Source organism: Manis javanica, chromosome 6 (assembly GCF_040802235.1).
Source record: "Manis javanica isolate MJ-LG chromosome 6, MJ_LKY, whole genome shotgun sequence".
NCBI classification, from domain to species: domain Eukaryota; kingdom Metazoa; phylum Chordata; class Mammalia; order Pholidota; family Manidae; genus Manis; species Manis javanica.
The window spans coordinates 79,786,462-79,812,967 of NC_133161.1; the positions used below are offsets into that span (position 1 = coordinate 79,786,462).

General features: G+C 35.8%; 1 protein-coding gene across 1 annotated transcript in view; it reads left to right on the forward strand.

The window, feature by feature from the left end:
* The window catches only part of SEMA3E (semaphorin 3E), a 248,405-nt gene that overhangs the window by 116,187 nt on the left and 105,712 nt on the right, over positions 1 to 26,506 (forward strand). Inside the window, exon 2 of the mRNA XM_073238907.1 lies at positions 25,717 to 25,877. Coding sequence (XP_073095008.1) covers positions 25,717 to 25,877 — 161 coding nt within the window. The remainder of the gene's footprint in view (positions 1 to 25,716; positions 25,878 to 26,506) is intronic.

The following is a 26,506-nucleotide window of genomic DNA, read 5'->3' on the forward strand; positions in this document are numbered from 1 at the left end:
ATCTCATTGTATGGGTAAGGAAACTGACACAATATGAAGATAAGTGATTTGCCTGAGATCAGATAACTAGTGAGAAGATGAGCTTAGACTTGAACTCAGGTCCAACTAAAACCAAAGTTGATTTCTGTGCAGCTTTTCCAATCTGTGAGCCTCTTTCCTGTTTATAGGTCCTCTTCTCTTTTTCCAGTCCCCAGTTTCAACCACTGGTAATACTACCACTGTACATATGCTTGTACCTTTTCCTTTCCTTACCTGGGATTTGTAAGTGCTCACTCCTCTTCTGTCTCTTATTTCTGGGCAGTGAACATGTTTGGCAAAAATCCATCACTGCTAATTCATGTTCTCCATCTTCGATTGAATCCTTATAGTCTTCTCCAGACAATTTTCTATAGGCATCTTCTCCATTCTGTGACCTATTCCCCATAAATACCTCTCCAGTTGAGACTACAGATCTTTTGTACTAACTACAAGTCTGTCCCCTATTTACAGATGTCATACTTTTCTCCTTTCATGAGGAAAACCAAGGCCATCATTCCACTTGGTCAAATTCCTATTTCTTCTGTAGATTTTCTGTGGTCCCTCCTTACAACTCCCTCCCCCCACCAATCTCTGTGCCTCTAATGGAAACAGTAGCTTTGGGATTTCCAAACTCCTAATGGAATTAACTCTAGTAATTACTTTTCGCACCCAAAGTCCCCAAACCATTCTTCTCTGACATGGTCCTCACTTACTACTACTGTGTAAACACATTCTCATTTACCTCAGATCCTTTTAAAAATGTATTCCCCCAATAGTCGTTAATAGCTGGAAAATCTCACTTTCCACCGTGTAACAGGTGTATGGGGGGTGTTGCTGGCACCTGAAGTTTGATCTCTGAAGGTATTTTTGCTTATAAATTGATTCTCTTTTCCTCATCCCCTGCCTTTTTTTCTTTTCTACTGTTTACAGTAATTCTGTTATCCTCCTTAACCCTCACTCATAGTAAAGTAAGGGAATAGCTAGTCAAGAAAAATATTCTTATTAGTAGAAGATGGGGTGATAATAAGGATGCTGGTAGACAGTACATTGCTAATTCTTTCTTTACTTAATAGTCAACTAATAATTTTTCATTTATTCCTGCCAGAGGCTGGAGGAATTATAGCAAAAGCAGCATTTCCTGGACCATAATTGCAGCTGAATTCCAAAATAAGAAGTTTTTCTTTTCCTAGCTCTTGGGTAAATAAAGATGGCAAAGTTGTCGATGTATTTTGAACAAGTTCTGGAAGCGACGGCCCTGTGCTGCTTACTCTTCCTCTGCCTCTACAAAGCAAACTCCTTATTTAGAGAATAGAGTGTGTAGAGGCCATGGAGCAAAGTCTTTCATGCTCGGTCTAGCATAAGGAAGCTGCAAAAACGCATGATTTGGAGCATCAGGGCCACTGCTGAAGTCTTTCCTTGTCAGTGCAGATGTCCCACATAAATGCATGGGCTTGTGGACCCTGAAAGGAATACTGAAGATGTCTGGTGTTTCTTTCATTTGGGTAGCCACAGGGAAACAGTGAGTTTAAACTCATGTTCCAGGAAGCAGAACATTTTATGGAATGGGTAAAGTATTCTGATAGTAAAAATATTCCCTTTGTATACAGTATATACTATATGCTATATATATTCAAGGTAAGTATATATGATGTTTATGATTATACATCATTACTTTTATTGCTAGAATTTATTATTGTAGTTTCACTGGAAGGTACTGTTAAGAACCAAACTCTCTCAAACATGCCTGGTTCTGTTAAAAACAAGGCAGTAGGGGAAGAAACTATTAATTCCCTACTTCTGCTTAAACACTCATTTTGTGCCTCCTAATATTGAAAATTAAAATCAGGTATTGAAAATAGCAGACTACATTGGTTTAATGGTTATAATAAATATGTTCTGCCTGTTCTAAGCACTTACATAATTCGTCATTCTTTCACCTCTGTAAATACTGACTTAGCCTCTTCAGTTATTTGATCAAATACTATTTCTCAGTAATATCAGAATCAAATGATAGGAAATCCTCTTTGTGTTAAGATTTGCTAAGTATTATTTACATTCTGAAAGATTTCAAATTTACATTATCTTTATTTAAAGTGGAAGCATATTTTTCCCTAAATAATTTAGCTTTACTGTAAATTTTCTTCCAAGTAAAATCAGTGTTGAAAAAAGTAGACCAAACCATCTTTACATTTTTTTGTATACTTCTGTCAAATAATATTTGAAAATGACTAATTATCTATGTGCCTGTTTAGAAAGAAAAGATTTTCTCCTTAAAAGAGAAAATATATTTTGTTTAAAGGAGGAGAAGCTCTATGAAGCTGTAACTCTATGAAGCCAGGGTCCATAACTTTTTTATACATTTGTATACCCAGAAATTAGTACTGTGAATAAAAATAGTAAATGATTAAAATTAATTTCACATGGAAGAAATTTATCGTTGATTGTGATGTTATATAAAAACATCAATTTAATGACCCAAGAGAATCGCTAACAACTAGTTGTTTTAATAAAATACTTAGTATTGAGGAAATAATATAAAAAAACCCATCTTTGTTCATATTCTGGTGCCTGGCCAGTGCTGAGGTGAGCTGTCTAGCTTAGAGATCCCTGGTGATAATTATTTCTGCAATGAATTCCAAGGATCAGCAGATGGGTTAGCAATCACCATTCAGGCAAATCTTGGACTTCCAGGAGTATTTTGTGATGGGAGTGTGATGCTCATTAGGAACACCTCAAATTTTCTATTCTTTAGAGCAGTCTGTCCTTGACCAGGGAGCAGTGGGTCAAGGAAATCAGTGTTTTCTGCTAGTTTCTTGGTAATTTGTATTAATATTTCAGACTATCTTTAATACAAAAGAACAACTCATATCTCAGGCTCCCAAGTACTTTGTAACAAACTTTACTTGGAACTGAGGACATTCTTCTTCATTAAGAAAAACCCTTTATTGAGAGTAAAAAGTGCTCACAAAGTAAATCACCTGCAGGGCAGGAGGTTGCCTGCGAGGCCTCTGCCCCCTGCCAGGAGTAGCAAGAAGGAACAGGAGGTGATGCAGGAAGGGTAGAGAGGAGGGGCTGGGCTGGGGGTGGGGGCAGGTGGGAGCCTCTTGTGAACTGATTGTTTCTCCATTCTCCCATCTGACCAGGGCTGTTGCTTAGTTTAATTTAATCTCTTATTTTCCCTGGCAAGGACAAGGCACATTTCAATTCCTTAAGCTTTTATGCCTGCAACAGTGAGTGGTTTGCTCTTTCAAGGAGGAGGAGAGAGTAACTATGTGGGAAAACGAATTCTTCATTTTTTTCCTTACCATGTATATGCATCTATAGGAAAAGTGCACACCCATAGGCAGGTGAAGCTTGTAAGTGCATAGGCTGTTAGCTCATTCCCAGAATAACATTCATTTTTTTCTCTATTCTTCCTCCTAACTCTCCTTTTTAAAAAATTTGACAAATGCAGATGAAAAGCAGCATATTTCCATTCAATTATTCGGGGTTTGTTAATAATCACCATGTAAATCTAACTTTACTTCATGATGTTTTCCCCCTGGGAATAAGAATAGAGATGTTCTCCTGTAGCTGGTGGTTTCCAGTTAAAGAACCTAGATGGTGCATTACTGTGGGATTCCATCAGCCCATAAAATTTATACTTTATATTAAAAGTCAAGTTTGTATGCAGTTACATTGGAAAATAAATAACGTCTTTTATTTTTCTTCATTTTTAAGAAAACGAAGTCCTTCCCAAATAAAAAAAATTATTAAAAGCTTATTAAATCCTGAATTTGAACCCTCGGTACATTTATACCAAAAACTTTAAAGAGATTTTGACAGCTTGCAAAATACCATGGCAATTATTTGAAACCTATGTAATTAGTTAATTATATTGGAAACCCTAATTTTGTAAATTCTAAGAACACAATGTAATTGTTGGTTTCCTATAAATACGTACTGAAGTCTCCTAGCTAAATCATTTCTCTTGCAACATGAAAGGGTAGGTATGGGTCTATATTTTAAAGAAGACCCAGCAGTAGCTTGGCCTTGGATGATGACAATGACCTACATATGGTCTCGTAGACTTATAATTTTTTATCAAGTTCAACTTCACTATAAATGCTTTAATTAAATTTATAAGTTTTGAAAATGTGTGTGATCAGCATTGGACAATCATTGTATTAATGAATCTTATATTTAGAAAAATGGGTATTTTCTTTTGTTTCTAACTTACAGCATTTATGGCACCTCTCTGCTGATTCCCTTGGGAACTTTGTGCAGATCATTTGGAAGTGTTGTGGGAAGAGGTAATTATGTGTCCAGGGAATTTGTCAGGGAACAGAGCTGTGGGAGATTAAAGGAGATGTGATGGTTGCAGGGGTCACAGCCTTGATTTTGAGCCAAGACTCACTATCACTTTTTTAATTGAGTCTGAAAACTAGAAAGCTGTGATGTGGTAGCCACCCATTACCAGGGAGGACACATCTAACTAATTGGAAATGAGTGAACGGGTAGCTTAACAACCCCACAAACAAAGAACCAGAACCACCAAATATGAATGGCAGTTCATTAAAACAAATAGAGGGACTTTCATACTATAATTGACGTGTATCCTCTCTTTGATATTTCAAAGGATATAAATAGTTTAGCCTCTATTCTGGCTTTAGTCTTTCTGCTAAGACACAGAGAAAAATGCTTTCCATTGGTGGTAAAGCTTTGAATTCAGAGCATTTTTGTTTTCATACATTAAATAAAGTTAAAAAATTGTGTCCAGAATATTAATGCATCACATTATTTTTATTGCTGTATTATAACAAAATTAAAAGGCAGGTACAAGGTACATCATATTGTCATAGTCAAAGTACAGAAATAGCTTGTGTTCAGATATTTAAAACACTTTATTTACTTAATTTAGTGTAAGTGCCTTTGTTACGGCTCCAGTTTTCAGCAGATTCTCTTGTACATTCAGACCACAGATGATAAATTACTAAATTAGGATACTATTTAAGAAGGCTAAGTTTTATAATTGCAAAATAATTTCCAGTTATAAAGGAACTTTGACATATATTTTGTTCCTTTTGAGCTCAAATTAATATTAAATACAGCTACCTCTGAAGTATAATTATCTGATGGTTTTTTCTGTTTGCTTCCTTTAGAAGTTGTAGGCTACCAGAACAAAATATAATGCTTTTCGGAATGTAATGTCCATCCCCTTTGCCTTGTCTCGAGGGCCTAGTCACACAGCAAAATGAATACAGCTTATCCACAGCCTATATCAAGAGTTCTCTGGTTTATAAGTCCCTGTAAAAGAAGAATGAGATCAAAAGTTTCAGTCACAAGTAATATAACAGTTTACATACAGCTTCTCCAGGGTTGCCTGAGATCTGCTAATCATATATTTCTGTCCTTTTCCTTTCTTTTTTCTTTATCTGGGAAGTGTGTTTGATTCCGACAGGCACACAGTTTTGAGGGGACAGTATAAGGATGGACTTCAGAGGGCAAAAGAAACGAGACACATGGATGACAACTACAATTAAATTATCCATGTGAATCAAATGGGTTTAAATGTCAACCCTAAGAGATTTTTGGACAAACTTACCCTTGTGGGTTTAAACAGTTTCTAACATTCACCTTCTAAACTGCTATAATTCTTTTCTTTTCATTTTTTTACCATTTCTTTGGGATAAACAAGTGATATTAGCAAATCGTTACTTTTATCTTTTGTACTGAGGAACACTGATATGGTATGCTCCTTTCTCAGAAAATACTTCCCACATACTGCAAAACTAGAACATGCAGGGGTCTCTTGCTGTTTTAATGTTGCAGTTAGAGAAGTGAGAGGGACCTTCCCCTTGACCCCAATCTCAGTGGACAAATGGAGATCTCATTGGTCCAAACTCTTATCCCTCAAAAGCATTTAGTTGCTGATGGGCAGGGACTAGATCTGCTCATACCTTTTGAAAATGCTCATCTATAGCCATTGGGAGTAACCACGAGTGTTGTTTCATACTCTTTTCAGTAGACAGTATGACCTTAGAACCTTTCAACAGGTCTCTGTATCTTGGTGTCCTAAAATGTCTGCTTTATTTCTCACTGTAAAATAAACACCATTAAGCCTGACCAAAAGAAAGGATTCACTCTAATATTGACAAGCATTTAATACAATGTCCCACCACATTTTTGCACTGCATGAGTCAGACATGGCCTGAAATCTTTTAGGCTGGCAAGATTTTTGCCTCATGCTTTAAAAACCTTCTGGCTAGCAAAAGGCACATAGTTTATTAAGAAACCTGTAGAGTTGAAAACTGCTCCGGTTCAAACTTGTAGAGCTTGACATAGACATTGATTTTTAAGTTTATTCCCCTTAAATTCTCATAGATCTGAATGATGAAGCACCATCTTTTAAAAATGAACTTTCTTCCAGCTTGAATATCAAAGTTAGCCACTCTACAAAATATGTGATATCTTAAACATAATTATTTTCTTGAACATTGTACAAAACAGATTCCTCACATGAGAGGTGTTTTTGGCAAATGTAGGCCATACTACTGCATGTCAACTAATTACATCATGGGATATGTACCTAAGCACCTAGGTAAATATCCCATTTGCTGCCATTTTTAATGTATTGATATAAAATTCAGGTTTTTTTCTCCTTTTTGGTCTTATCTGTAATGGCAAGCAGTGATGTTTTGTTTTCCTCCCATTATTGACTCAGGATTGGATAACGACTGAACATTCTTGCAGGTCTGGTATCTTGGCAGCTGTTTATAACCGAACCACAAGCTCGTAAACCTGTGATTATGTACATACAGATTTTGTATCTTATCCAATAGCTGAGCTTCAGCAAAATCATTCTCCAGCAGAGGTTCCCAGTTTTTGTGTCATATTAGAACTCAGGGAGGTTTTTTTTTTTTAAATGCTTGTGCCAGAGAAAATACACTACACTCTTGGTGCGGGACCCAGACATCAGCCATTTTAGAGTTCCCAGGGGATTCCACTATACAACCCAAGTAAAGAGTCACGGGTTTAGAAGAAACAGAAAAAGAATCAAAATCAGCGTGAAGGGAATCCCCCACACTGAGCACTGACTTTGTCCTAAAAATAATGTTTTCCTGTCAGGTTGATGGGTGCCAAAGTAAATTTTTGACCACATTATTCAGGCTTTTGTGACACCATTCAGACACACCCTTCTGTGTATCTGACTGCCTCCAGAGAACGAGATCAAAAGGGAACAATTTTAGTTGACTCTGGATTTCCTATTTTAACAACATAGCAAAGCTGTGTCCTAGGACCCACAAATCTGGCCCATGAGGGCAGCACGATGAACATGGTATAGGTGTCGACCTCCACACCTCCCAGCACCCTGACACACCCCTCACCTAGTGGTGTCCTCTTTGTCCATATGAAAATAGTCCTCTTCTGGTTCATCTAATGTGATATTTATGCTAGAACCAGTGTAAGCATTCAGATTTGCTGAGTTACTAGCTAATAAAAGTTTAAGGTATAATCCCTCCCAGAGGTTCCAAATTTTAATAGGGTCTCTTGAAAGCTAGAAATATCAAAGTTATAAAACTTCAATGACCAGAGTAACTAGGAGAGGATTAAGTAATTGGACTCAAAGGACTCTCTACCTTATCCCTCTTCAAATTATACCACATAGACAGTCTTGTTCATTAAATTAGCCCCTCTGGAAAACATTAAGCTTCTGTTCATAGTAAGTTCAAAGAATTCAGTATGACCTGATCAAAAATAATATTTTTTGTTCTTTTGGTTCCAAATATGGTGCCTCCTTAGTCATATAAGTAGGGTAGTTAATTATGTTATAACTAACTTATTTTAACCATGGCAATTTGTGACTGGTACAGTTTAAAAAACTATTTACTAAGAGAAATTTTCTTATTAATTGCCTCCCCAAAATTTAATTGACTAGAGAATTTACTTCCATAAAATACCTTATAAGATATCATACATACTATGATGTATCAGTGACTATTGAAGAAATGAATGATGTAACTACAGAATTTTAAATATTGCAATTGACTTTATAATAGTTATAGGCTTTGTTAGTAATCTTGTCTTCACCAAAGAAAATTTTGTTACCAATCACTGATTTCATTTTTTTATGTTCTCACTCTAAACATTTTAGCAATTCTAAAGCATGTGGTAACTTAGGTATAGTAATACATGTTTTTATTCTTTAAGAAATAAAGAAGCTCTCTGGGGGCTGGGACTGATGAGTTCTCCAAAAGCAGGCTGGGACTTGATAGTTTTAAACATCACAGTATCATGCCTATTCATTTAAAGTATTTTTAGCAATATGAAGTGTAACCAAAATGATCACTACTTGATAATATTTACATCAGTTATAATTACCATTTTTCTTTTTCTCTTTCCCCTGTTGCAAAGTGAGAAGAAATGTTGACGTGAATGAAACCTTTTACACTTTCTGCTTGCCTCTGCTTGCCACTCCTCCCCTCCCCAACTATAATCACATTCTTTAAGTGTCCTCTCTCTTTCACACACACACACACACACACACACACACACACACACACACACACACACACAGAGCTATGTTTTAAGGTGATAAATCCTAGCAGTCACTAACCATAAGCATTTCAAAAAAATTGCATCATCCCTTTGAAAGGTGTCAACTAATGAGGGAGGGTTAATGGGTTTGCTCCCTTCTGGTGGCAGAGGCTATCTTTTCTTGGTCATGGCAGGAAAATAAAATTGACTTCCAGTTGCCGGTTTCATATGGAATTTTTTTCTGAGAGAGAGGCAGTGACCTTGCCAGAAGGATCCAAGTACATGTAAAATCATATTTGATTTGATGATGGATAGCCAGGTACCTGGGTACAAACATGTACTCTGATAAAATTGAGGGCTGGGGATAGAGCAGCTACAAGTTAATGCATTTTGCTCTTGCCTCCAAGCTGGCAGGAGTGATTATTTTCAGAAATTCAGTTGATTCTCAAAGGAGATGATTGACACTCCTATCATAAAATATAGAATAAGGACCTGTCCTTGAATTTCATGACAGATCTTAGGTTTCATTCTTTTAGCTTGCTTGTCTAGAACTAATTTTGTTCTTTGAAGGTTCTACAGTGAGTTCTACAAAAGACATTTTAATTTATCTCCTAACAATGTCTTTCAAGTTTTCCATGTTTTTTTCTTATTTATCATCCACTCTCTCATTTCTAGCACGGGGAAATGTATTCACATTTGCCAAGATACATGTTTCCTGAGTAATAAGATTTTTGCTTTGGTGATTACACTATAATTTATAAAGATTTTGCTTGACTTTTAATTCTCCTAATGTTAGCATGGCCTGATTCATATAGCTCATTTTCTGAATAAGTATGTAACAGTAATAAAGTAGGGATATGTTTGATTGATAACTTCCCCCTTTTGTTTGAAACCTATCAAAAAATTACAGGAAAACAGATTACTAACAATAAATTCATTGTTTTTTATAACCATAGTGATAAAAAACTTTTTTTGATGCAGGAACACAACAGATATAAAATTGTGTCTTCAGCATTCATTCTCATTTTTCTATATAGCTAGAATTAATTCTGCAGTTCCCATGGTTTTCAAAGACTCACAAATTAAAAAATTCAAGCAAGCATCCTTTGTACAGTCTCAGTCTGTATCTTCCCCAGCTGGGGATGATACAGTTCATGAAGTTAGATGAAGCCTTACTGATGATCTCACGCACTCCTCTCATCCTACAAATGGGCAACGGAATCCCCTGTAAATGGTACACTCAGTGACAAAGTCAAAACAAAACACAGTTGTCTCTACTTATCTTTTAAATTAATTTTTATTTTTAAGAACTTTACCTCCTCTTATTAAAAGTTAATAGGTATGTTTTTTCTTTTTGCCCCCATCTCTGTTTTGTCCGATCCTTAGTGTCCCATTTTTTTCTGTTTGTTTTGATGAAGTTATGCAGCAGAACCATGGTGCCACGAGATAGTCTTTAGGATGCAGGAGGTAAATTATGAGAAAAGACTGAAGTACAGATTGAAAAAATGTTTACCACCGTAAGTCTCTATGGCCATTTATTATGAGTAAGTGTTTGTTTTTGATAAATGCACGAAATACAGGAAACACTTGGAACGTACTCCTAAGAGATTTACGCTAGTGAAAACTTATGACGAAGCTTAGTCCATGAAGAGACTATAGAATCATACAAACTCTTCTCTTAAGCTCCGATAACAAAATAAGCAAAATACTATACTAGATCCAGAGATATCAATATTCAAATGAGGTGTGACCTTAGGAAGTTGTTAAGTTTCTCGGTGAGCTTCTGTTTCCTAATCTGTAAAATGGGGCGCATTATGCATCTATTGTTGGAGTGATGTGAAGGGCAAGTGAGATGATGTAAATGGAATATTTCATGCAGTATCTCCCATGGCAGAGCCTGTCTGTGAATGTGAGTTCTCCTGCCTTCACAGTTGCTAGAGAAAACACAGGTGGTCTTTTTAGGTACTATTTGACTTGTGACAGGTTATAAATACCAGGTTTTCTGGGAGGTGAATCAGTGCTTACTGAGGACTGTCAGAAAAGGAAAACAGAAGAAGGATGTCAGCAGCTTAGTCACTAAGGTGACTTTCTGTGAAAGAAAGTCATCAGTGAATTGTACACATAGCATTGGTTTGTGTGTGTCTTCTCATTTCTTTTTGTCAGCCCCATCTGAAGAGAACCCTCCCACCCAGGGGCCAATTACCTACTAAGAGGCATCCGGTTTACAGAGCAGCAGCTAGAGAGTAATTGAGGCATGTAATTCAGGAGCAAATAAGCTTTTAGGGAATGTCTAGCGTTTCCAAACCTATCAGATGATGGCAAATAACACAAGACCTTATTTCTATGTCCAGATATACATCTGCTGACAGTCGGAATAGTATTATTTTCTTTGCCATTATAATGGGGATGAGTAGATTCAATTTCCATTTAATGAATGTGATATCAAAAGGTTATAAAGCTGCCCTTAATTCTGCCTGAATTGGAAATTCAGTTATTAGTCTATCAGTATTAAAACTGTGAGGAAAATGGGATGTGAATAGAGAAAGTATTCAAATTACACAGCAGTCATTACTTTATGATAACATGTCAGTGTGGAAACTACATATTTTTTAAAGGTACAAATGGTTGGTGTGTCAGACTGTCATGTTGCAGTCTCCTGGTACATCTGGAAGTCATTTTTTCTTCAAAAGTATGTTTTATAGGATTAAATTATATGAGTTGAGGGAAGGCTTTATTTTTATAAAGATGAAACTAAAGATCTTTATTAGAGGTCAAGAGAGGAGAATGCAGAAGCTATTTAGCTGTGGTGCTTTAGCACCACATCAAACCTTGCACCTGTCTAGAAATTGACAACTCTGTTCTTATAAAAACAACTACCAAATTAAATACCGGAAAACTCATAAAAGTCCAAGGTTTAATAGTAATAGCAAAAATGTTGAAAGAATTTTGCCTGCTAGTCTGGGGCTTAGAATTTAAACTTCAAGGGTGGCGATAGTTTTGTATAGCATATTTTAGATTGAGCTTATAGAAAAATAGATGATAAAGAAATGAAGCAAATTTTCTAAGGAAATAAAGACAAATTTTCTCTTCCAAGCCAAGTTGGATGTGGATTGAAAGGAGGAATAGAAAACTATCCCCAACTACTTTTGGTAAGAAATCAAGGTTTTAACCTAAAATATAAACCAGCTTTTTACACTGATCATAGTAATCATGTACTTGCTAAACTTCCTATTTCACTTTAAGCCTTTATAATAAGCCTAGAGAATAACTATGTCCACTTGCCAGAATATAATTAAGAAAGGCCTATTTCTACAGGGGAAAGTTTCATTCAATGTCCTTTGCCAATAATTCATCAGTATCCAAGAAAGGAGGAAGAAACTATATGTATGCTGGCTGCCCTTTAGGTACTATGAGCCATTTAATCCTTACAGCAATCCCACTATTTAGTTATTATTATCCTCATTTCACATATGAGGGAGTTGAGATTCAGAGAAGTTCATTCTCCCTCATAGCTTTTTTGAATGCCTACTAAAGAAATTCCTGGCACTGGTCTAGGCTCTAGGAATATTAGATGGAAGAGGTCACTCCTCTCATCAAACCTGATTTCTGTCAGAGGAAGAAAATATCTACATTAAGAAAAATACAAACAAAACTAAGTGGCATTCATGCAATATAGGATATTAAAGACAACTGAGAGTGTCTAGGTGGGAAGTGTAGGTTCCCTAGACTGGGAAGACTTCACAGAGGGAAGGTCCAAATGGCAGGAGCAGCCAGCTGAAGGGAGATTGAAGGGGGCACACATCAGATGGAGGAAGGAGTCCTGGGCTAAGCTCTAAAGCCCATGGCCTGGAGCAACCTCTGCAAGGGAGAAAGTGGAGCAACATCCACGGTGCGGTAGGCAGCTGGCCGGTCATTACTGATTTTGAGCTAGAATATAAATCTAAGGACATTGGAAAGATTTGCAGGATTTTATGCAGGGGAAGGGACATAATGACCTTATATTTTTAAAGCATCACTCTGGCTACTGTGAAGTAAACACATTGGGCAGAAGGGGAAATGAGGACGAGTAGAAACAGGAGAACAGGAGGCCTTTTCACTGGTCCAATTGAGCTGATGTAGTGGAGATGTTGAAGACAGACAGTGTGGCATTCAGGGAAAGAACTGTCAGGGCAAATCCTCCATCTTTGGCAAGATCCAAACTACCGTTTACTGAGAGTAGAAGACGGGGAGAGGAGTTGGTTTATGGGTGGAAATCAAGAGCTTATTCTTTATTTTATAAATCAGAAACTCGTTTATTAGATAGACTCCAGGAGAAGATGGCAAGGAGGCACTTGGCTAAACAAGTATGGATTTGGGGGTCAATATAGGAAATAAAAAAATTGAGTTGCATTTCTTTGGAGAACTTCACATATCAAATATTTGAACCAGTAATCAATGAAGTGAAATGAGATTCCAGTTTGTTAATTTATTTGTTGTTGTGTGATAAATTACTTATTAGAGAAAATAGAGACCAAAGATCAATAAAGTTGTTATAGTAAAACATAAAATATATTATAGTAGTCTTTTCACAATATACATACATCAAATAATTGTGTGGTACACATATGCATTACAATGCTATATGTCAATTACATCTAATAAAACTGGAACATAAAAAGTTACATATTAGCAAATTATAGTACTCTAACATTAAAATGATCAAATACACAATAAAAAATAGTGTAAGGGACCTATCTAAATTCTTAGCACAACTATAATTCAATTAAACATGCAGATAGTAGAAAATACATTACTTTTATAGTATAGCCCATTTATGTTAGGATACTTTTGAAGTAAATTTATAATTTAATTAATAGTTGATTATACTAATTACAGTTGTATATACATTAGCCAACTGTGTTCAAAAATCAGAAAGCATCTTACAAAATGCATTTTTTTTTTTAGTTGGGAGTATAGATTGAGCAATGGAAGTCAGGATTGTTAAATATATGTTAGAGGAAATGAATTATGAAGTACTGTCATTCATTTACTTTAAACCTAATTCCAAGATAGAATATGATGTAAATTTATGAAATTTACATCATATAGTATTTTATTATTCCTTAAGTTTTAAATATTAAAGGAAAGCCAAGCCATTGTGAAATGGCATAACCCAGAAAAAGCTGGTATTTAAAATATTACTGTAAAAAGAATCCTACTTAATAAAAGCTTTGTTACTGCAGACAATTTTTGTATGAGAATATTTTGAAAGTAAGCTGTTCAGATGATGATCAAACCTATACATACTTGACTGTTATAATACCGAGAACATTTTGTATAACTTCTAGAAACTCATTTCCCCTCTCCCCCTTGTCTAGAGAAGTTTTAAATGACTAAAAATACAGAAAATACAGTATTTTACATATATTCTTGGCTTTGTTAACTTCTGCTTTGAGTATTTAAAATATATTGTTCTGTTATTCAGAATTCTAGAATTCTCATGAACAAGTGTCCAGAATTCATCATACAGTTAAATTAGAGTACAGATTAAAGATCAGTTTTGTGAGTCATTTTCCCTCCATATGAAAAAATGTTTCTAATTGGCTAGTGTTCAAGGAAAGTGTGACCATAAATAAAAATTGACCTCCACAGCAGTGGCCTTGGGAAATTACATATTAAGCACATTTCCTATATTTTATAGTAGTGAGTAAATTATTAAGAAAACACAGTATTATGTCTCTTAATATAACTCCTAATTAACGTGTGTGGAGAAGGGTAGTGGAGTTGGTAGTGGAGTAACAATAATTGAAAGTCATTGTTAAAACAAAACCAAATGAGTAAAAATGGATTTAACGGGGACCTTCAAAAATGGATGGGTAAGAATAGTCCAGAGGAAGTCTGAGGGGGCTGAGTACAAAGAGGCCAGATGGAAAGCATGGCCCTGAAGGCAGGAAGGGTGGATGAGAGGAAGGGAGTCTGGATCAGCAATAGTGTCCTTGGGAAGAAGCATCTCAGCAAGGCCTCGGCTGGGAAGCCACTGTCACTGCCCCAGCTGAGGCACCTCCATGGGCAAGGCTCCCCCGTTTCCCACCCCACATAAAACCCCTGCTGAGCAGCTGTGCCTGGGCATTTGTTGACACTCATATTCAACCTCTGGGAGACTGAACATGTTCCCTGCCCGCTTCTGATTCACAACTTTTTTTATGAATTGCTAATTGCCAAACTGGCTATACCCCAGATAATCAAGAATTGACTGTTTACTAAAGCATAAGTATAATACGTTAAAGAATATCTTTCTAACATGGTTGAAGCACAAGTTTCTATATTTAAGGGCCTAGCCTCCTACATCTCTCAACCATAACTTCACATCATAAACCTAAGTCTGAAATTTTTTTAAATTCAGATGTTGACAAAGTAACTTTAATCCTGTGGAAGAATTGGAAATGGGCATACAGAGAAAACTGACAAAGTGTAAAGTCAAAGTACTCTAAGATATGGGAAGAGGTGCTCAACTACATCCATAATAAGAGAAGTGTACATTCAGTTTGTATTTCCCAGTCAGACCAAAATCTCCTACTTTAATAGCACAGTGTTGTCAAGCGAATGGGGAAACAATCACTTGCGTATAGTACTGGGGTTTTAAATTGATAGAATCCCCATGGAGGCAAATTGGCACTATCTGTGAAAAGTTACACATTTATGTATCTTGACCCAGTAATTCCATTTCTAAAAATGTGTCTTACAAACATATTTTACCATTTGCAAATTGGCATATATGCATGTAAATACCTTGTAGTATTCTTTTCAACAGCAAAAATTGGAAAGAATTCAAGTGCCTGTCAACAGGTGTTTCATAAAATGAGGTATCATGCAATTGTACCCCCTCTAAGTTTGATACAAGAAGACTTCTGAGATATATTAAGTGAAGAAAAGCAAAGAACAGGGTATATATTGTTATTTTTGTGCACAAAAAAATGTTGGGAAGGTGTAAATCTGTGTGCCTTTTTTGTGGTATCTGTATAAGGAACTGGAAGAATAGCCAGAAAACTAGGCAAGATTAAGCCACGAGGGCAAAGGAGTGAGAACTGTGCGGGCAAAGGGAGTCCACGAGAGGATGTTTATCATTATAAACCTTTTATTCTTTCTGGTTTTGAGCCATTAAATGGATTGTCTTTAAAACAAAACAAAAAAAACAAAGTGAATAGTCCTGATTTTGTCAATATGTAAATTTGACAAAACCTTACTTCTGAAATTAATTTAGAGAAATACAATGAGAAATACCAAAATCTGCTGCGTGCAATTTTTACAGACCTGCACTGATCCTCACTTACCCCTCTGAACCCTCCGATATACTGCCTCATGCCATGGATGTCAGTATATATTGAATTTCTCACCGAACTCAATTACAACATTATACCAATCCTAAATATCTTAAATTTTTTTAAAAAAATTTTTTGCCTTATTGTGTAAAATTGGATTCCTGTTTTTTTTCCATTTGATACTTCAGGTCTCTACCTCTGTGGTGTATTCCCTGCCCTGCTATACTGTTCTCATCTACTTGTAAAAAAAAAAAGTCTTCAAATCCTCTTTCATCCAACTTTTGCCCCCTTCTGGCCATTATGCTTTATGTACTTTAAATATAAATCTGGTCCTATAATTGCTCTTAAAACCTTCGAAAGCCCTTCCATCACATTTAGAATAACATGCCCTAGTTTATGAGACCCTAAAGGAATGGTGAATGCCCAACATATTGTGGTCCCAGTTCAGAGCAACTTGACATGCACATGGTACACAGTGTAGAAAGCTGTTCACCTGAGACTTGTCCTTTGGCTGCCAGTGAAACAAAATATAATCATAATTACACATTTAGGAGGTAATCACAAATAAACATTTCAGTCGTTGACCTTTAGGGAGTACCCCTTTATGTTCCATGATTTTGTTCAGTTCAGTAACTTCAGTACATGCACACAAGCACACATATATAGTCCATGGATAGACAATGATACCAGATCACCTTGTCCCATGGTGACCTAGTGTTTAAAGAGGAGTTTGGAAACCTGTAATTCTGCCAGAATATCATGTATAACACTGAATAATAGTAATTTGTATAAGATAGGAACGTGACAAATCAAAATTCTGACACTATTTTGTTTTCCTTGACTGACTGAGGAAATAAAAGACTAATGTCTAAGCTATTCATATGTACATTTGAATTCTTTTTGCTTTTTTTGGAAGTGGTTCATGATTAAAACTTGGAGTACCACAATGCCTGCTGTGGGCTTTTGACTTGTAAGAAAGATAGAATCTAAAAATTCAGAGAATGGATGAAAAGCCAGCCACAGTATATTGCTAGAAAGAGCAATTAAAAAACCAATGAGCTCTCCCGTTTTCACTTAAGAAAAGGTTATTGCTTATTTCTTTACCGCTCTGTTTCAATACCGTTACAATCCATTAGTGATCATTGACCAGATCTGTCAAAATCATCAGAGCATGTTGGAAGAAACCTCTCCCTCTTGAACCATTAAGAAGTTGAAGAAAATTTCTACTGGTTATTTCTTTATTTGTTCTTCATTAACAGTGCTACTATATGTGCAATTCAATATTTTATTTGCTGAATTAACTTTAAGACATGCATTGAATAAAATAACTGATTCGGAAAATAACGATAAGTTTATAAAGTCCTGTGTCTCAAGCAGTTCTACTTTGCCAAAGATGATAGAAGTGTGCATTTGAGAAGAAAACATGGCTCCCTTGGAAATCTATTTTTGTTTGAGACCTAAAAGCTGTGTTCTCCCTCCTCCCCCATTTTATACATGGACATGTGGAATTTAAATATATTTTAACAAAGTGAACAGTCTCTGTAATACAGTAATGTCAATGAGTTTTAAATCTATTTCCCTTGCAGGTTAAAAAGAAAGGTCTTGAGAGGAAATGACTGAATCCTTTGTGTGCATCTTCATTGACAGCTGATAATTAGCATGCAGCTTAGCAATAATAATTAGTTCCCTCTTAAGAAAATTTCCGGATGAACTCTTCAGTTGGTGCATCTCAGTTTAGTCTTGTTTCTTTGTCCACTTCCTCCCCCAAGTAATTTATGTTATTTTTAGTGTAGGAAGAACTCAAAATGAGCTCCCTCCTTTTAACTGAGTCATCACTGTCCATTATTTGTACTGTGTTTTCTGGAGATTACCTGGGATTAGAGTTTCTTTTGTCCTCACCCTTCCTGTATGTTCTCTGATTCTCTCATCTAGGCAGCTTTAAGCAGTGCGAATGGATTAAGAAGTTAACCATTGCTTGGTAAATATGCCAAATCCATGGACTATAATTTGAAGCCAAGATCACTAATGTGACTTAAAGTGCTGGCTCTACAACTAAAAAGAGAAAGATTCTTCAGGAGGAAGGAAAGTTTCCTGCTTGAGTCTCTTTTGCCTTTCATAGACACCAAAACATTTTCAATACATTTTAAAACTGTATGGTAAATTAAGTTAAAACATTTCAGCTTTGTCAAAGTACGAGGTATGAAGCTGAAAATGTCATAAATTGACAAGTCAAAGCAACATGAAAAATTCCATCGTTGAGACATTTTTTAAAGGTAATTAAAATTTAAGTTGATATTAACCAGAGTTTTCCTATTGATGTTGGTGCTGTTGAAAAATTCTGAATTATATTGATACCAACTATTGAATATTGGAAAAAACATCCATTTTATTTTGGTATTTATATTAGGCTCTGCAAAAATGCATTTGATTTCAGACATGTTATAATCCCTTAATGGACTAGACTTTTCTTAGTTGCTTCCATAGGGAGTTCTATATATAATAAGTTATTGAGTCATTGTTAATAAGGAACAAGCTCTTAAATAAGCCAGACAATCTTTTTGCTCTTTGACTGTGGAGGCCAGAACTGGGAATGTCTAAGTTCACAGTGGTGAGAGACACCCTGCCTCCCATTCACTGTTAATAGCAAAGCTTTCCAGTCAACTTATCTCATTCAAATTTTGGCACCAAAAATGACCACATGACCTTATCTGTGCACTGAATACCTTAAAACCTCTCTTTCTGCATCTAGAAAATGGAGATTGTTGTAGGTCCCATCTTATGATTAAATGAGATGTTAAATGACAATTCCTTGGACAGTATGTGACAGATAACCACTCAGCATTAAATATTATTACTTTGAGAGTCAGGGCTGGGAGAAACAACATCAGGACATTGTAAGATAAATTTTAGTGTAAGATAAATTTTAACTGAAATAAGCAGGCAACGAGAGGCAAAAAGGGCCAGACAGTTTATTTGAGCACAATTCCCAGGTGATGTTCCTCGGTCTGAAACACAGGCTGGGGAAGTCACACCTGGTCAGGGAGGTGGGGGCTTATAAGGGGTTAGGAGGGGGAGTGGGCACACTATTCTAGGGGGCGTGGAGAGGTGTGATAGGCTAAAGGTGACATAATAGACAAGTAGAAACTTTTTTTCCTTCCAAGAGAGAGGAGACTGACATCTGGGTCTTAGTTGGCACATCAGAAGAATGGAATTCAGGAAGAGCTGTCTCCTTTCCGTATAAGGCACAGACCTTGGGGTCTGGTCTGTTCTGCTTTTATGGTATCTCTCTGTTCTGTTTGCATGTCCTTGTTTTTCCTTCCTCTAGCCTAACAGAGATATGAGGGAATTTGGTTGTATGAAACAAGGAGGTGTTAACATAATTTTGTTTTTTAATAAAGTAATATGTGTTCACTGGAAAAAAAATTCGGTAATATAGAAATGTCACATAGGTCTCTAAAAGATCTTGATAGCAGTACTCTAAACTTCATTTTCACTGGTTATTTTGATTTTTTTAAATATCATTTAAAATGGTATTTCACATTCATTTTTTTGTATAAGTCAAATTCTTTTTATGTGAAAAGTTTTTGTCTGTCTTCCATCATGACATGTCCATTTAGAAAATAGGGGTAATACTTTCTTCTTCCTTCTTTAAAATACTTTTCCAACATATTGAAATAAAGTTCTAATTTGTTTCCTTATCTGAGCTATATAAGTACTTTTTCAGTTTTTCCCTAATAATTATGTTTCTGTCTCTTTCTTACACTTTGAGGTTCCATGATGTATCCAACTTTACTGTTTTTATCTTATTAACTGCCTTTGTGTTCACAATGCTCTTGTTACAAATAAAGCATACTTCAATTCCTAAAAATTTCATATGGATGAGATAAATGACTGTTTCCCATTCCCCAAAAAAGAACAGAAATGTAAGTATTCTTCTCTGTGCAGACAGGAAGGGTTATCCTCCAGTTGTGTGAGTGACTTAAACATTCAGTTATTATCAAGAAGGATGACTCAAGGTAACTAATGAAAATTTTCATTCTTGGCAGATGTGCTTCAACACATAAGATTATATTAAACATCTGTAAACAGCAGGCTACTTGTTCAGTTTATTGGAAATACAGATTGTTATGATGTTATGTTACTATACATTTATTCAAGTAAAGAACACTAAACAGGTTTGCCTGTGAGATTGATACATATGCTTCCTGGTGACAGCTTGGACACCCCCACATAATTATAGGGACCACACTGTTTACCACGTGGCTTCCACACTTAACCATAGATGGATAACAGATTCCATGATAGCCTAGCTAGTGGAAGCCAGTGATACATGAATTGTGAAACACTGGCTAAGCCAAATACCTTCTTTTCTTGGAAAATTTGAATTGAAAGGTGTAAAACCCATTTTAATACAGTGGTGGCATGGGAACTGGAAAGTCATACAGTTGTGGGGAGGGTCAATGCATACATATTTAGTCATGATAAAATTAATGATAAACCCTTTAGAATCAGCAGTGGAGCAGTGGCATTAAAAACTTCAAGAAGCCCCAGTTTCAAAAAGACAGATGCACCCCTATGTTTATCACAGCACTATGTACAATAGCCAAGAAATGGAAGCAACCTAAGTGTCCATCAGTAGATGAATGGATAAAGAAGAGGTGGTCCATATACACAACGAAATATTATTCATCCATAAGAAGAAAACACATCCTACCATTTACAACAACATGGATGGAGCTGGAGGACATTATGCTCAGTGAAATAAGCCAGGCAGAGAAAGGCAAGTACCAAATAATTTCCCTCATCTGTGGAGCATAGGAAGAAAGCAAAAACTGAAGGAACAAATCAGCAGCAGACTCACAGAGCCCAAGAATGGACTAACAGTTGTCAAAGGGAAAGGGACTGTGGGAGGTGGGGGGAGTGGGAAGAGAGGGACAAGGGGGAATAAGGGGCATTACAATTAGCACACATAATGCAGAGGGGGGCATGAGGAAGTCAGTATAGCACAGAAAAAACAAGCAATGACTCTGTTGCATGTAACTACACTGATGAAGAGTGACTGTAATGGGGTATGTGGTGGGAACTTGATAATGGGGGGAGTCTAGTAACCACAATGTTGCTCATGTAACTGTATATTAATGACACCAAAATATAAAAAAACTGCAAGAATCAGCATCTTAAGGGATAAATCATGCTTCTGTTGGTTTTCCAATTAATATGAGGCCTGTTTTTCTGTCCTTGGATTTGCATTACCTTGATTTAATTAATCTTTGTCACTGCAGTCATTAGTGTCACAACTAACACGACCACCCATGGCCATAAAGTTATTTTTGATAGGTTGCACTTTGGTATGAATTCAGTTGGCTTGTATTGAGGGATGTAATATAAGCAGATGTGTGGCACTGATCACTTATTTTCTAGTGATGTTGGGTGTCCTTCATAATATTTTTCAGCATTTTCATTAAGAGGACCTCGGAAGAAATTTCTATTAGTCCAAAATATTAGGTGTTGATTAGGGTTCTCCAGAGAAACAGAACCAACAGAATCGATAGAATATATATATATATATATATATATATATCTGATAAAGCTTTTCTCTTGAATTATAGTAACTTTGAATTTCAGGAAGCCTGGGATCAGTGACTTTCGGTTAATAAAATTTATTTCAGCTTTATCTTACTCTTTTTGTTCATTTCCCTTTGTCTTAAAACCCCCAGCAATATGTTCAATTGAATATATTTATATAAGTCATCCCACATCCTTTTTTGGGAAGAGGCAAGTTAAATAAATAAGTAAAAGTAGAAAATTGGGTTTCATATTGAAGCACAAATGCAAGCATAAAAACAATGCTTCTATTATAGAATGCCTCTGTGTACATTATTCCAGATATGTGTAAAGCACAAGTATTTACCCATAATGGATACTTTTAACCTTTCCTGAGTTAAAGTCAAGGATGTTGGAGAATCACAGACAGGAAAGGACAGTTTGGGTCTTAGAGAAAATTAAGGATCACCATCAGGATTTATGCCTGCAGAAATGGATAAGAAAAATGTAATCCATTGCATTGATGTGTTTTGGTTAGTACCATCATGCTGAACTAACTTTACAAGCATGAACCTCTTAGGAATCAGTTATTGTCACTGTTCTGTTGTATGGTGATGGTCAAAGTGGAGAGCTGTGGAAAACAATTCAGTGCACTTCTCTCATACTGTAAAATGTTTTAAAAGAGCTAGTCTATTCACTGGATCTTCCAAGTTTCAAAACTGACTTTAGGAATTATTCTAGAAAGTGTCTTCATTAGTGAAATGAAATGCCTACCTTGTTGAAATGAAACATGCCTTATTGCCGAAGGCATGTATGCAATATTCAATTATATGAATTCAAAAAGATCTTGGCAGCAATTTGCTCTGAGACAATATAACTGAATCCAAATAAATAAGCTCTAAAATTCCTTATAACTTAAATAAAGCATTCTCTGACCCATAATCATTCAAATACAGGAAAAGTCATAAATGAATACTTTAACTACTTCCTTTTAGGGAAGCTTAAATACAGGACATAATGATACTGAGACTTGTTCATTAACTGCTACTTCCATTTGTTAAGCTTCCAAAAATAATTGGTTCAGCACTGTACTTTGAAAGACTGTAAAACATCTGTGTGCTGCATTTATGTTTTTTACATACTTTATCACCTCCATTTCAGAAATGTGATCCAGTCAAAGATTTAAGTATTTTGAATGTGGAAAGGTGATTAACACATGAGGACATCCACCTAAAGAGGTTAAATGGTTGTTCAAGGTTACTCAGGTATTTAATGTCAAAAGCAAGATGAGAACCTGGCTCTCCAGATTCTCAGTCTACAAAACTTTATTATGATATATACACTGGTTGTACTGTAATTCTCATTTTTTTTTGTAATTTGAGTGATTTTTATATTGTAATCAAGTTTATCTGTAAGATAGTCCTATATTCTCTGGGCACCTGAGTTTCTCCATCAGTAAAATAAAGGACAGTGGTAATTTAAGCTGTTCCACTGTGATTTGCTATTGTGGGGAAAAATGATAAATGTAAAGGCCATAAGAAATGAACATTTAAAAAATTTGCATTTGTTGAATGCCTACTTCAGTTTTTTCAGTTTGCATTTTACAAACTATTTCTCCACAGGAACATGAGTGTATCCTTGTGATCTCATGGGACTGGGTTGGCCATAGATATGGAAAGATGGGTTGGGATAAAAGTTGATGTATCAGAATAAAAAACATTTTAGTCCGTAATTGACCTCTGTTATTACTGCCAAAGAATAGGGGTTACCATCTTTAGACTTTAAGAATTATAGTAAGCATAACAGAGATTGGCAAGACCCTAAAGCAAGCAGAAGTTGATGTCTGTGTCTCTGTGTCTGTGTCTCTGTGTGCATGGCCTCACTGGGAAACAAGAAAGGCGGTCCTTAGATGGAATTTATTCATGGAATGCCTTCTTTACTGGTTGGGCTGCCCCGTACTTCAATTTATACTTTTTAATATTGGCACAGACTACACTGGCATTTTAGGGTAGGGCCCGCATATCTGATGCCTTTTGTGACTGTCTTCTGTGTCAAGGAAACTTAATATCCTAAACTTTGCACCTTATTGTGGTTTAGAGACCTATTAATTCTAGATAATGTATAACCATTCTTTGATCAGTTGCATCCTTTCAGATAAAGATTTCAATGTGCACAAAACTGGGGCATTTTAGAAGCCTATGGGAATAACTGGGAAACCTTCTCCGGAAAAAAGTCCATTCAGCAGCCTTGATATAAAACCAGTGACCATATGTAAAGACAAGGTGTAATGGTAGTGGACATCTTGGATCCATATTTTTGTCATGGTATTGGATCCCTAAAATGTGCATCTCTTGCTGTTTATGGATGCCTTGTAAAGAAGGAAAACAATATGTTTCTACCTTGACACAATTACTAAGTGGGAAAAAATTGTCTTCCAGGATTCAAGAACACCTAATCTCTCAAATTACAGTTTTCTTCTTCCCCAAATAAAACACTGTATTATTCTTTCCATCCCACCCTCAAAACTTGTTCACAGATTATTTATTTATATAAATAGTCAAATGACTCAGTATCACAAGTTTTACCTTTATAAGAGATACTTTGATTTTAGCAGTATTGCTTATTTTAACTGAAAGTTGGAAGTAATCCCTACTTCACAAAATTTTGAGCATCAGCACTTTCAGAGTACAGATAGAGACAGTGAATACATTCTTAATAGTGAGGAAAGTACTTCATTTCTGCTTTCTCAGAAAGAGATGGTATGAGTGGGTAAAGTGCTATAGATGTGTCACCTTTCATGTTGCTGCCTGGGTTTAGTGTTCACCAATATTACACACTCTCTGTCAGATGCATTAGGCATTGAGCTTTAGTAAATGAAGTTATCTTCCAACTTGTCATATTTCCCAAGATGCCTCTTCAGGAAATCTTCAGCATGCAGAGTCTAGCTGGGGGGGCAAGAAGCAATATTCTTTTTCATCACCAAAAACTTTGATATATCATTTACCAGCCTTATGTACTGAACTCCCATATGTAATTAAATAACTTCAACAACAAATACACACACATGAGAAGCTGGCCATATTCTGACTTTCTAAAATCAGATGTATACTAGCCCAAACAAATAGTTTGTAATTTTTGATACAGGGATGAAGCATAAAGACTATCCAAAATCACAATGATAGAAAGTATATCCCCACCCATTTTTATCAGTCATCCCCATTATACAGAATGCTACCATGTGTCACCTCATTGTATTAATGACACTGATAGTTTCCAGACTTAGAAATTTTATTCTGGATGTTACTTCAAAACCAATTTCAAATGGAAACATTTTTTTCTGAGTTGGTGTTTATCTGGAATGAAATGGACTAACTTTGGGAGTATTTATTGTAGTTTTGAGATTTTTATTACAGAGAAGTAAATATAAAAGTGATAATAAAATGACTTTTCCACATAGCACTTTACATTAAAGATTGTGAAGGATAATTCTTTCTATTTAAAAACATAGGATATTTACCTCACAAAGAAGTTGAGGTTTTTAGGTTCATAGACTTAGAAAAGATCATAATTCATGCACATTAAAATTTATTCCCAGTTGTACATTTTAAAATTTTGAACATTGTGGGTAAAATTGCAATATTTCCAAAATTTCTCGCCTGGCTTTAGTGCATCTCCATATCAACAGGCATTTCCAAGGGGTGGAGAGAAGTAGTCCATCTCCGTATCAGTGGGTATTACCTGGGTGACTGAGGGCTTATCTGGACCTGAGAGATTGGGGGCAGGTTTTTCGCTTCTGCCACAGCAGGAGAGAGAGAAAGATGCTGGACAGCTTTTTTGTAATAAATAGGTTTTAAACTTTACTTCTCCCTTTGGCTGATTTCGGTTTCAGCAAGGTATTTTGCCCCAGGATTTCCTCTCCTGGAATTTATGGACAGTTTTTTTATTTTTCCAGTTTTGTTGAGAGAAATTTATGTATGACATTGTATAAGTTTAAGGTATGCAACATAGTGATTTGACATGTGCACATATTACAAAATGATGACCACAGTAAGTTTAGTTAACATCCAGCATCTCCTGCAGAACATTTTTCTTGTGATAAGAACTTTTAGGATCTACCTTCTTAGCGACTTTCAAATATACAATACAGTACTGTTAATGTACTGTGTATTTTTATTTGTTGTGCGTAACAAATTTTTAAAGATTTATGTTCATGATAAAATGACTATTCCCTATATAGTTCCAATAAGTATAAAAATAGACCCATGAGAAAAAAAGTGTTATAAAGGTATTTATTTGTATTTCCCTCTGTGTTTTTCACACTCATCCTTTTGCATTTCAGAACTCTTGGATCTAAACAGAACGTCAGTCTTTCACAGCCCTTTTGGATTTCTTGATCTCCATACAATGCTACTCGATGAGTATCAAGAGAGGCTCTTCGTGGGAGGCAAGGATCTTGTGTATTCCCTCAGCTTGGAGCAAATCAGCAATGGTTACAGAGAGGTACGGAAACATCAAACTCTATTTTAAGAGGGACAGAAAAGTGATGAGGGAGGTAGCTTCTTGCACGGGTGTTACTTGGATTCGTTTTTTTCATTGTTGGCCGCTTTAACATTCTGCATAATAATATTATTGGGAGAAATAAAGAATTCATTAAAATGAAATCATTTTGAGAAAAGTTTATAAATTAACGAAAAGGAAATTTCTGTCATAGCACTATGTTTGTATTCCCAGAAGAATACAGATTGGTGCACTAGGCATTCCTCTTCGGTGATGGCCCTTGTCACCACACCCACAGTCCTGAGAGCTGGGTTTGGAACATGCTGATCTACCTGCAATCCCTCGAGGATTTATTACTTCCAGAATCGCAGCCTGAAGAAATATGAATAAAAGATCTTGCTATTGCTAATTCACGTAGTTCTGTTGGTAACGTCACTACTTCAAATGATACTCTTTAAACTTGTTGGATTGAAGTCTATTAAAACAGGCAACTGCCCAACATTTTCAAGAAAAGGTTAACTATGATAAGAAGAAAAATAGTTCTTATAGTCTAGACTTACACAAAGTTGAATGGAAGTACACTTTTCTGTGACCCATATCAAACTTATATAAAATATATAGCAATATTTAGA